The sequence below is a fragment of the Hippoglossus hippoglossus genome, chromosome 17, assembly GCF_009819705.1.
Source record: "Hippoglossus hippoglossus isolate fHipHip1 chromosome 17, fHipHip1.pri, whole genome shotgun sequence".
Classification (NCBI taxonomy): Eukaryota; Metazoa; Chordata; class Actinopteri; order Pleuronectiformes; family Pleuronectidae; genus Hippoglossus; species Hippoglossus hippoglossus.
The window spans coordinates 5,506,922-5,518,979 of record NC_047167.1 but is presented as its reverse complement, the minus strand read 5'-3'; the positions used below and the strand labels follow the sequence as shown (position 1 = coordinate 5,518,979).

Here is a 12,058-nt window from a genome sequence, read left to right as displayed (position 1 = left end):
CACGGCAAACCACCCGCACACAGGCCACACGCATATGTACACAAACACACACTCACACACACACACACATACACACAGCCAGACGTGCGGTCAAGGTAAAATATGGATCCTAATGGTTGTGTCCCATCGTTAAAAGGGCTTGCACTTGATTTATCCACCGTAAAAGAGCTCGTGCAACTGTCATGAGGAGAAGAAGGGGGCGGCAGTGAACTGCAGGTCACAGGTTTGAATCCTAATCCCTGTAGGAAACACTTAGCGCCGCGCTGATGGCATGCTGCTGCCTTTTATGCAGATTTATGGCGCCAAAATCTCTGCATGGAAAAAATTAGGGGTCAGTGACCCCTGACATGAAAGCTCAGCCTTCACTCTATGTCTGACAAATTTTCATCTTTATGAGTCCTAAAAGTTTACCTTTTCCGCTCCATTAGTATCCAGATAATGTCACTCGAGTCCAGCAAATTAATGATGACATATGTTCAATTAATTTATGGGACTTTCAGGCATTGAAGAAATGCCTCGATATATATTTTAGAAAATTTGCAAAATGACTAACAGTATAGAACATCCTGTTGTGTGATAACCTGAGGGAAGAACTTCTCTCCTGTCTGATGCCTGTGTGTGTGACAATCACATCTGTGACCATCAACTAACAATAACCTTTACTTAGTATTAATTGATTGTGTCGGATCATGAATCCGGATTGTTCCGGTCCACTTTATCCCTGATGTTCTGGCTGTGCGTGTCACGTGTGGTGTATGGCAGGTGAACTGTGCATGCACAAAACCTTGGACTTGTGTTAATAGGATGTGCCACATCAAACGATTAGGGTCCGAGTAACTTCTGATTAGTGTTAGTGCAATGTGAGCACAGGCCAGCGGAGGGAGTGGGGAGGGAGGACACTGTGGCACGGTGCAAGGCAACCGGGTCTAATGTGCAGTGAAGCTGTGGCAACAATCATTATGCAGCGGTGGCATGTCCCGATTTGTCCAGTCACTGCAAAACTACTTGCAGGTTCTATCTGTTAGCTTGTTGAGTTTTTTGGGGTCTCTGGTCAGCTGCGATTTCAACTCTGAATTGATTGAACTGTGTGTGTGAGTGTGCGAAAGACAGCCGGGCAGCGTGTCTGAGGCCTACCTGAGGCATACGGCAGCTAGCCTGTCTATCTCCGTCTCCATGTGCTCCTGCAGCTCTCCGGGCCTGAGCAGCACCTGGCAGATGGGACAGATTGGAGCCTGGCTGTCGTACATGGACATCTTCTTTTTACCTGGAGAAGAACATGAAGTGGGACAAAGAGAGAGAGACATCAGGGGGTGTACAGGACAAAACAAGCACATTTCTACTTTTCAGATACATTATATTTGTGATCTGAAGTGACCCCTAATGATGGTGCTTGCTTTTTCTCTGCTGGGAACTGCAGAAGTGAACAACAGAGACGGTATAAAGAAAAGAAAAATGACAGAAACCCCATTTGGGTTTGGTCCACACCCATCCATTAACGTGGAGGAGGCGAGGTTTATGACCTTTACTACAGCCAGCCACCAGAGGTCAATCACTTCACTTTTGGAGAGCTGTCATGTCATCCATCTTTAGATAAAGCCTATTGGATTACTGCAGTCATCAGGATTCTGCTGTACAGACGCTTCATTGCATTGTCTAGAAACTTTTACAAACCAAAGTTTGAGTTCATGTGTTTCATGAAACACAAACGCCAAGCGAATGCCACTGTGCAATCCTGCAAACAAAGGGGAGTCGAGCCGTACAGTCTCCATTGAGTAGTTCCTCCCAGGTCAAAGCACATTCAGACTTGTCAGCCAGATGAGCTAATGCTGTATAGAGTCTGCCAACACTACCTCACTTCATTGTCCTTGATCAGCAGGCCACAGGATGGGGTCCACCTGTTTGTGTGTGTGTGTGTGTGTGTGTGTGTGTGTGTGTGTGTGTCATTGTGTCGCTGGGGCGATGTGTGCATTCAGCAGAACAGCCCCAGAGTGTGTTTGTGTGTGTTAAGTGTGTGTATAATGCTGTACATCCTATTTTCGCCGTCTGAGTTGGCTAAAAATACCATCCATTGAAAGTGTCTTGGTGCTTAATGCTGGAGGACACTTCCTGAAATTCCTGTATTTAGCCAATCAAATGAGCTTTTTTTTAGGCCGTGAACAATAGGACCCGCCTCAGCCAGGATATCCTGTTTAGACTGCATGTCACCACGGCAACAGGACCAGGTATGGGGACTCCCTATCTGTCTCGTCTGGTGGTTTTCTCTTTCTCACACACACACACACACACACACACACACACACACACACACACACCCCTCCCTCCCTGTCTCAGAGCGTGTGTGTGCATACTGGCCTCCTGCTACTTAACAGAGCCCACAGCACTGGACATGTTAAGTGACTTTGAAAAATAGGTAATCGATTACTCTCTCTCTCTTTCTCTGCCTCTTCTTTTTTTTTCTTTTTTCCACAGCTCTCTTTCTCACGTGCTTTCTCTCAAGCCTCATCCATTTCTAATTTTCTGCTCCCTATACCACCCATTTATTTGTTTCATTTCTTTTCTACCTCCTACTCCCTCCTTTTCTTTCTTTCTCCCCCCCCCCCTTTCAGTTATCCCATTACCTCATCTCTCTATTTTTGTCTATGTTCCTCGTCGTTCTTTCTTCCTTTCTCCACCTCTTCTCTGCCTTATTGTCTCCTCCACCACTCTGCCTTTGGTAAATATCCATTTCTGTCCTTGTTTCTCCATCTCTCTCTTTTTTCTCCTCTGCTCTCTTCTCCTCCCTTCTCCCCTTTATTGCTTTGACAAGATAATTTGAGTCATGCTGAAGCCGTCACCATCCGCCACAGCAAACAAAGAAAGATCCAATCCCTGTCTGCGGCTGATGGGGCTCTTTCAATTCCGCAGGCAAACACACACCTGGAGGACACGGTCACACACACACACACACACACACACACACACACACACACACACACACACACACACACACACGCACACACATGTATACAAACACGCCTATAGTGTTTTTTTATTTTTAGGCTTTTGTAATATCTGATTTTTTAAGTAAATGCTTGCACACTGTGAGTTTTCTTTTTTCGCATATAAATGTGAATTTTCTCGATGGACGTGACTTTTATTTGCTACTTTCAATGGATTTGATGTTAAAGCAATGTAAATGCGTGTGTGACAAAAGAATGGCAACAATCAACCAGAGGAAAGATTTAAGTGGAGGAGTTTTGTAAACTCTGAATTCATTTTTTTTTTTACAATAGAGCCAAAAACAAACTGTTAACTACAAACACTGTCCGTAGACATACAAATCATACTGGGTCTGATGTTTGAACGGGCAGAAAATCTACATTCAAGGGATTGAATAAAATAGAGTAGAAAAGAAGAGAAGAGAAGAGAAGAGAAGAGAAGAGAAGAGAAGAGAATGGAATGGAAAAGAATAGAACAGTTCAGTATTTGTCCAGCATGTGAAACAAATAAGAATCTATTCCAAATCAGTTGCTAATAAATCAGAAGTCCACCTAATTCCAAAATTTTACTTTTCATTTTTGTCTAGTTTATCATTTTCCTTCTCTTGCACTTGTCTTTTCTTCCTAACAACCATATATCATTTCTCCCTTTCTTTCCCTCTCTCCCTCTGTTTTTTCCCGCTCTTTGTCAAGCGCTCCCTGAGGGAAGTGAGTGATGGGGGAGAGGTGGACGAACAGATAAATCCAGGGGAGGAGGAGAAGAAGAGGAGAAAGGGGGGTGAAGAGGTGCTAGGGGGTGGGCAGTGTTGATGTGATGTCGCACACCGGGCTTGTCAGAGCCTTAAAGATGATTAATGTCTGGGCAACACACACCCTCGTGCACGCTCCTCCACGTGTCCCGCTCTGGACCTCACAGCTCAAACACCCTGCGGCACAACAAGGGTGCGTTTAATCTCGGGGAGCGGAGGGAAGTCACCGGAGTCAGAGCAGGTGGGGGCAGAGGATGGAGGAAAGGAGAAGGCCTGGACAATAACAAGGAAATAGGCCTGACAGGACTTTTTAGTGCTGAGATTCCTCAGCAAATGCCAGGTGCATGCTGGAGCGAACGAGGGATGGATGGATGGAGGAGACGAGAGAGGAGGTGTGCATCCCTCTGACAGCCATGATGGAGTGTCGGCCTGATCCCCCCTAATGTGCCAAGATGGATTGTCTCATCTCTCTTTCTATTCTCTCCTTCTTTCTTTCCTACTCCCTCTACCTTCGGTTTTCCTGGTTTCACCTCTTTGCTTCTCTTCTCAGACCGTATCCCTCTCTTTATTCAGCCCATCTCTCTGTCTCCCCCTTCTCATTTCACCTCACTCCCCTCCTTTTCATCTCTGTCACTTAATCCAGTTAATGGCGCTCACTGGTTTTTGTCCATGTCACAAAACAATATGTCACCCGGTCGACAGGAAGCATATCCACTGACTTCTTGCATCTTCTATCTGGTTTATATATTTCCTGGCTGCTGGAGCACTGAATCCAGAGTGACACTGATTTCAAACATACAGTAGGTGTGTGAAAATTCCCAGCAACAGGTGACATATATAGTTAGATATCATCTATTTGACTCACTGCAAACAACCTCAAATCAAAAAAGCGAATTTGCATCTTTTGGAAGGCACTAAATATGAGGTTTTGTTAAAGTAACAAAGTACAGCTGCGTTTGAGTTTCCATGATTATCATTACATGTTATGTATGTATTATTATGTGTTCAACCTCACATCTACCCATGTAGTTATTTATGTACTTAATCACATTTTAAATATCAAAATGTGTATCTATTTTCTTTGAAAACAACTTCTGCATTTTTTTGTTGTATTTTTTCTTTTCTTTCAGGTGCTTTGCTGACTTATTTAGCAGATTTACAGTATTTACTCACTAATGAGTTCCCACAGATCCTGCTGCTCTAATTAAAAAAAGAAAAAAGAAAATCTATTTAAACTTATCAAAACACAATATGTAGTAATGCATTTTGTTTTGTCATTCGAAGAAAAGCAGTATTTTAAATAATAAAACATAACCATGTCCCATTAAACATAAAGGGACATGGTATTTTTAGGGTCAGTTAGGAATAATAATACTGGATGAAGAATAGTGTCAATACCAATCACCAATCAATATTAAAAATATATGTAAAAGCAATTTAGGATAAGATAGTCCTTTACTAGTAAAATGTGCTTTGTAGCACAGAAGCAATGGGCTCAGAGGTAATCTCCAAACAGAGAATTAGTGTTAAATGTGCTTGACCAAAAACAGCTTTTAGAATTCTAATAAAAATCAAAACATTGGCTAATTCATATTTAACATCAAAAAGTCATTTTAAAGACATTGTATATGATGGCAGGTTTATTTTCACACACCATACACACTAACAGGCAATTACTGACGGCAGATGGTGAGGAGGACAGAGCTAGATCATACGGAAGAGCGGAGAGCAAAGACGAGGAATCCTCCCTCCCCACATTCACCCGTACTTGCATCCTTACATTCTTCCTTCCCTTCCTGCTTCCCTTCCCTTAAACTCTGTGCTGACTTTCTTCACTGCTTTGTCCTGACTTTCTTCTTCCCCACAGTCGATGCTTCCCTCTCTCCTTCTTTGTGCACCTAAACTGCATTTGGCATTTACAGGATTTATCTCTTTAGCCAACAGCTGATGAAAACTGGGGAAACGTGCCCATCATCATACAGCCAGTTTTATCTGTTTTAACACATGCAGCATCCTCCATCCTCCTTCTTTCATTTGTTTAATTATTTTACTTTTTCTCCTCTGCTGCACCCTCTCTCTCTCTCTCCTCCCCTGTCTCTCTGTGTCCCCTCAGTGTCTCTCTCCCCCTCTCCAGGCGTTGCTGTGGTCCAGATGAAGTGGGAATCAATAGATGCCAGATAGCGCGGGCTCCCAGTCACAGACTACAATGAGCTGAGGTAAAAGGCCACCTCCAGAGAGGACTGGGATTGTCAGCTCAATACTGGCTCTCAATGGGACCAGAGATAAAAAACCATTTGGGGTGTCCTCATGGCTCAATGGCCTAAGAGGCAAACCTTGTACTCACAACACTGTGGGCCCAAATCCCGTTTAATGACCTGTACTGCATGTCATCCCTTTGCTTTTATCTTGCCCATCATCCTGCCTCTCAGGAAACAGGGGATCGGTGTATATGGGACTGTTACTGAAACATCAAAATGTGTTGTTGTGCAGGCTGTAAATCAAACAAATATTAAAGTTAAAGCAATCAGCCATTTACTGAAGTTTATGATTTGCATGTTCTCTCTTTTAAAAGATGCAGACGGCTCCATGGAAAAAAAAGGTTTTGATTGCAGCAAGTACGAGTATTTTCTATCTTTAAAATGAAGTTGTAAATGATACACACAATCAGCTAATGAGCGCTGAGCATGTAAACTGGATTTAAACACGACAATAAGAGTCAGAAAAAAAGAAGGGCCGGATTTATTGGTTGGCACAAATACAGTTTGTCTGTGGGCGACACATGTGTACGCGCACACCCACACCCACACCCACACACACACACACACACACACACACACACACTGCAACATCCACACTCTCGAGACACACAAGCACATTTCCCAAATGGAATTACAAAGTGTCTACATGTAGAGGCTGTTTTTCTGTCCTTGAACAACTGTCTTCTCCTTGTGTGTGTGTGTGTGTGTGTGTGTGTGTGTGTGTAAAAAACCCCTCCTTGTTGTTCCCCTAAATGAGTTTTCTGACATGCATCAAGTGTTTATGCCCGCTACCCCTCTTTCCTCGTCTCCCCCTCCTCCTCCCTCCCTTCGCCACCCTCCCTCCCCTCGCAGCTCGCCCGGCCGGTTAGCTATAACACCCGCCAACATCGGTAAACAAGGAAATCTCTCAGCCGCGGCCCGGCGTGTAACCGCATTACCGCGCCCGATAACCTCTTCAAATAATGTGCGATAAGGGGAATTTGATTTGATTCGTGGAAAAAAAGGGGAAGGAGGGCCACTTCTGCTCCCCCTCCAATCTCCTCCTTTTTTTTTTATTTCCCTTTCTCTCGCTTTCTCTTTCTTTCTTCCCTTCACCCCGCCATCTTCTCCTCTTCTTCGTCTTCTTTACTTAGCCTACGGTCCCTCCTCCCCACACATCTCGCCCCCCCCCCCCTACTTATTCTCCCCCTTCTCCAGAATGACATCGCCTCGCATCCACAATCAAATAAATCCCACTGAGGTGTCAGCCTTCATTTCGACTCTCTCCTCTCTTCTCCCCCCGACCACGGCAAGGTGAGGTGAGAGGGGCCCCGTAAAGCCATCATCTCCATAATGGCAAGTATGAGCCCTAAAGCCCAAAACCAGGGGCCGTATTAACACAAATGGGACTAGCAAGGTGTGTGTGTGTGTGTGTGTGTGTGTGTGTGTGTGTGTGTGTGTGTGGCTCCTGTTGAGGGGATATGGTTTTTTTCTTAAGTGAGCTGTGATTTAAGCAGGCCAGACACTAGGCTGATCACTAGCTCTCCAGGTGTGTGTGTGTGTGTGTGTGTGTGTGTGTGTGTGTGTGTGTGTGTGTGTGTGTGTGTGCAAAATAGATGAGGCTGTGTGGCTCATTCAGAGGACATTTGATGAAATGGAACGGGGGTCAACTTCAGTTTGCCACCGAGTCTGCGTCGCTCTGGTCCGTTTATGTGTGCGTTTCCTGTGTCTGCCTGCCCGTGTGTGTGTGTTTATGTGTGTGTGTGTGTTTGCGTGGTCTCACCCCCTGACAGTGATGCATGGCACTTTTAAATAGCACTCCTCCACACCCTGCTCAAAACTCATCACCAGGCTCTTTCACTATCCCGCCCTCCCTCCCCCTCGCTCCCTGGGGTTGTCACTTTTAGAAAAGCAAATGAAATGTCGGCGCGGTGGAGAGGAGGGATGAAGAGATAGCCAGATAGACGGATAGAGAGGGGAAAGGTGTGTGTGTGTGTGTGTGTGTGTGTGTGTGTGTGTGTGTGTGTGTGTGTGTGTGTACAGACGTGTGTATGTGTTTGCTGTCTGTTTAAGTCGAGGGACAGAACGTTTGTGTGTGAACATATGCATGCTGCACAGTGAGAACTAGAGTGAAATGTAAATGAGGAGATACATTTATCCCTCACAGACAGGACATGTGGCAGCATGGGGAAACTGTGGCTGTTACTAAAGGTAGAATATTCCTTCACTCTGTCAGCGGGAGAAGATTTGTTACAAGTGCAGAGACTTTGCAGGGCTACAAACTCAAACTGAAAGAAATGCAGATGAAATTTAGGAGGATTGAGGAAAAGGGAAAAATAAATCATCAGCTGCCTGTTTGCTGATAAATGGTCATCTGATGATCCCCCTGAGAGTGTGTGAGTTGGTTTTTACTCCTGGGACCCTCTTGAGTGTGTGTGTCTGAAAGACAGTGGTGTGCGATGCTGGTGAGGTTATCACGACTACTGACAGCTGTTTATTCAATCAATCACATTGTCAGTGTGTGTGTGCGTGTGTGTGTGTGTGTGTGTGTGTGTGTGTGTGAGAGAGAGTGTGAGAGAGAGAGACAGAGAAAGAAGTAAATTAATGGAGCATTAACCAAGCACTGACCCACTAAGCAGATGTACACGCATTCACAACTAGCCACATCTCTCACACACACACAGACACACACACAAAGCTTCCTACAAATTGACTAAGTAATAATGACTTATGGGCCCAACATATACAAACATCTGTCATTAGAAAATCAAATCCTTTTGAGGAAGGATTTTCTTCTTCCTTTTTATTTATTGTTTTCTTTTTTTATATAAAAAAATGTGTGCTCTTTCCACATACACACATTGAAATATGTCATAATAAATAATAAATGATCAGTTTATGCGTTATTCATATTTAATGATTCGGGGAACCTGTACATTGTGCTTTTTGAATATTAAATGTTTGAAATATTCACTACTTCTGCATTTGGGGTAATTTTTTATCTGGAAAATGCTTTTCTTGTACATTTATTGAGGTACTTCACAGTAAAATACTGGCTAGAACTTGGTCTGAATGATATATCTTTCATTACATTGATTATTACAAAACTCCTCACACAAAAACAAAGAGATATTTTTGCTCTCACTGACCTATGCCCTGTAATTTATTGTCTCTCTGCTGAATGACTCTACTCCATTTCTCCTGCCTCAGCTGTGTGCAGGAGGAGGAGGAGGAGGAGGAGGAGGGATACCTAGCGGAGAGGTGTGTGGGCGTGAGGCCTGTCGGCACTCATTTCCATCCCAAAGGACCTCAACACTACAGGAACATGCCGTGTCAGTGGGCAAAGCGGGACCATCAGCAAGTCTGAGATACACACGCCCTGACTCAGCCCTCATCATTACACACACACACAGACACACACAACTATTGCTCGTCTGTGCTAAGTAACAATTGGCAGAATATTATCATCACACATGTGAAAATTAAATTGCATGTTAATACAAGCATTGTTTTTTGGTGTACCATCACTACTGTATTACAGTATCTATAAATATATTACAAAATCTGCCCTTTTATTTATTTCATTTATTATTCACTTGATGTCAGATAGACGTTTCTGACATACAGCATGAATGTGACAGCCCGTCCTCTGCTCAATTACAAAAATAAGGTTTTACGCGTCTACGTCTACGTCTACGTCTGCAGACTGCATCGTATCATCTGCTCCGCCGAGAAGGTTGAGCTGCTGAAACTTGCCGTTCCTCTGGGACCTGTGCACGTCCAGGACTCTGAGGCGAGCAGGTGAGATTGTGGCCGACCCCTCCCACCCTGGACACAAACGCTTCCCTCTGGCAGGAGGCTGCGGGACCAAAACTTCACGCCACAAAAAACTGTCTTCTTTCCTGACTACAGCTTGCTCCATCAACAAGGCCCCGGGCGCCATCACTGCACTGCATAAATGTTCAAAACCCACCTGTGACTGGGAAACGTGTGGCCAGTCACCGTCACACTGCACGAACACTCAATTGCACATATCTAATGTTCATATCGTACATATCTTTATCTAGTGTTTGTAATTTAGTAATCCACTATTTTTACATACTGTTCAACATTAGTTTTTATTTTTATATCTATGCTCACCAAGAACATACCACAGCAAATGTATGAAAGATACTTGACAATAAAATCTGATTCTGAATGATCTCCCTCATTTACTTTTCCTTTCGTCTTCCATTCCGCCTCCTTTTATCTCTTCTATCCCCTTTTTCTCCCTCCCTTCCTCCCTTCCTCTCATTATCTCCCTCCCACTGCCTTCATATGGTCTAGCGGCTGAATTAATTACCAAAGCCAATTAACGCTAGATTGGCTGATGTTTTAACTAATTAGCTTTAATGAGGGTGCCGTGGCTGCCTGCACCGTGTTAATTGAATCCTAACAGCGGAGGAGGCAGCCTGTGGAGGCAGAGTGAGGGATGGATGGATTGATAGATGGGTGGATGGATCCAGGCATGTGCACACTTAACGCACACACACACACACACACACACACACACACGACTTGTTATTGATAATATTTAGAGCGCGTCGCAGTAACACCCACCCAGTTGTTGCTGCTGGTTTATCATTAACATCCTCAGCCTTTTCTTAGAAGACACTGTTTAACCACACTCACACACATAAGAAATAAAAAAAGTGATGTGATTATGTTCTGTCACCGTGTGCATTCCCTTCACTTGCTGGGTAAAAGCTCAGCTAACGAGGTTTTATTAACACAACTCATATCCTCGCCATGTATCTGTGTGGTTTTACACGGCTGTGTTTGTTATTGCACAGCGTGCCCGGCAAAGAGGAGCAGCAGATTAAAATCTTAGATCAATGTCATGGCGTCCTCTCCGTGCAGGATTACCTGCTGCGCACCTGAACTTATTCTTCGCCTGCTTTGTTTACGGCAGCGTCATGAGGACGAGATGTGAAATCTGTAAGCTCTTGCACATCAAGGTCTGAACATTTTCATCCTGCACCATGAGATTTCAAAAAACTGTTTCTCCGATTTTGGTGTTTATCAACCTTATTTTTTAAAAACTGAATATTTACAAGTTTCCACATCTCAAAATCTAACCCAATCTGTAGGATAATTTTAAAATGAACCAGCATCCAAAGAAACATAAAACATAATATAATTATTTTTTAAGCAAATTTGTTTAATCATGTAAAAAGCTACATAAATGGACTCTGTGACGGAGAAACAGGAAAAAAACGAGACCTACATTAAGTAAAAGCACGGCAAGCCAGTGAGAAAATATAAGATAAAGCATTAGTTACTATCTTACACAGGTTGAAGGATCAGCCTAAAACCCTGTTTCGGTTACTATCCTTCAATCTGATCACACTCCAAAGAAATGGAATTATATTAAAATCATTCTTGAGAAAAAGGACGCAACAAAAACTCGGTTTAAATCCAAATAATTATATGAAACAAAGCTGTTGACTCTGTCCCTCAAACACAAAAGTTCTATATATCAATTGCTTGTAAATAATTCAAGAGATTCTTCTCTTTCATATAAAAAGTGCTACAAACACGCACCACTAACGTTTTAGTGATATCATGTTCTCCCTCTGTGTCTTCTCCTGTCCTGCTGCTTCAGAGACACGAGCGGAGGCAGATTGTTTGAGGTGGCTATAAAAATCTGCATGTCCGTGTAAAAGGCTTAATGATTTTAAAGTTACAAGAGAGAAGAGCCTGTAGTTTGTCTCGTCCATCAAGTCTAGCACCGGCGCCTTCGCCAAATGGCCCTGCCTCCTAACCCGGCCGCTCGGCACTGCACTCCCCCCCCCCTCACCGTCTCTCGCACACGTTTTGTCATTTTCTACAACTTAGACTAAATTATTTCTGTCCTTACTCTCAGGATGTCTTTCACCTTCTCTGTTTCACCTTCTTTTATTCATCAGTTTTTCTCTTGGTCCTCTCTGAAGAGAGTGGAGACAGGTGAGACTCGGCTTCTGAAAGGAATTTCTTTTTTTTGGCACTTCAATTTTAAATTGGACTATATCCTGAATATGTCTGATCAGAGAAACACTGGAGTCGCTTTGATGAT

At 43.6% G+C, this 12,058-nt stretch overlaps 1 protein-coding gene across 4 annotated transcripts in view; it reads right to left on the bottom strand.

Annotated features, from left to right (window-relative positions):
• Positions 1–12,058, bottom strand: part of rnf220a (ring finger protein 220a) — a 157,611-nt gene that overhangs the window by 46,874 nt on the left and 98,679 nt on the right. For all 4 annotated transcript variants that reach the window (XM_034613405.1, XM_034613408.1, XM_034613406.1 and 1 more), the window contains exon 2: positions 1,135–1,264. In XM_034613405.1, coding sequence (XP_034469296.1) covers positions 1,135–1,264 — 130 coding nt within the window. The remainder of the gene's footprint in view (positions 1–1,134; positions 1,265–12,058) is intronic.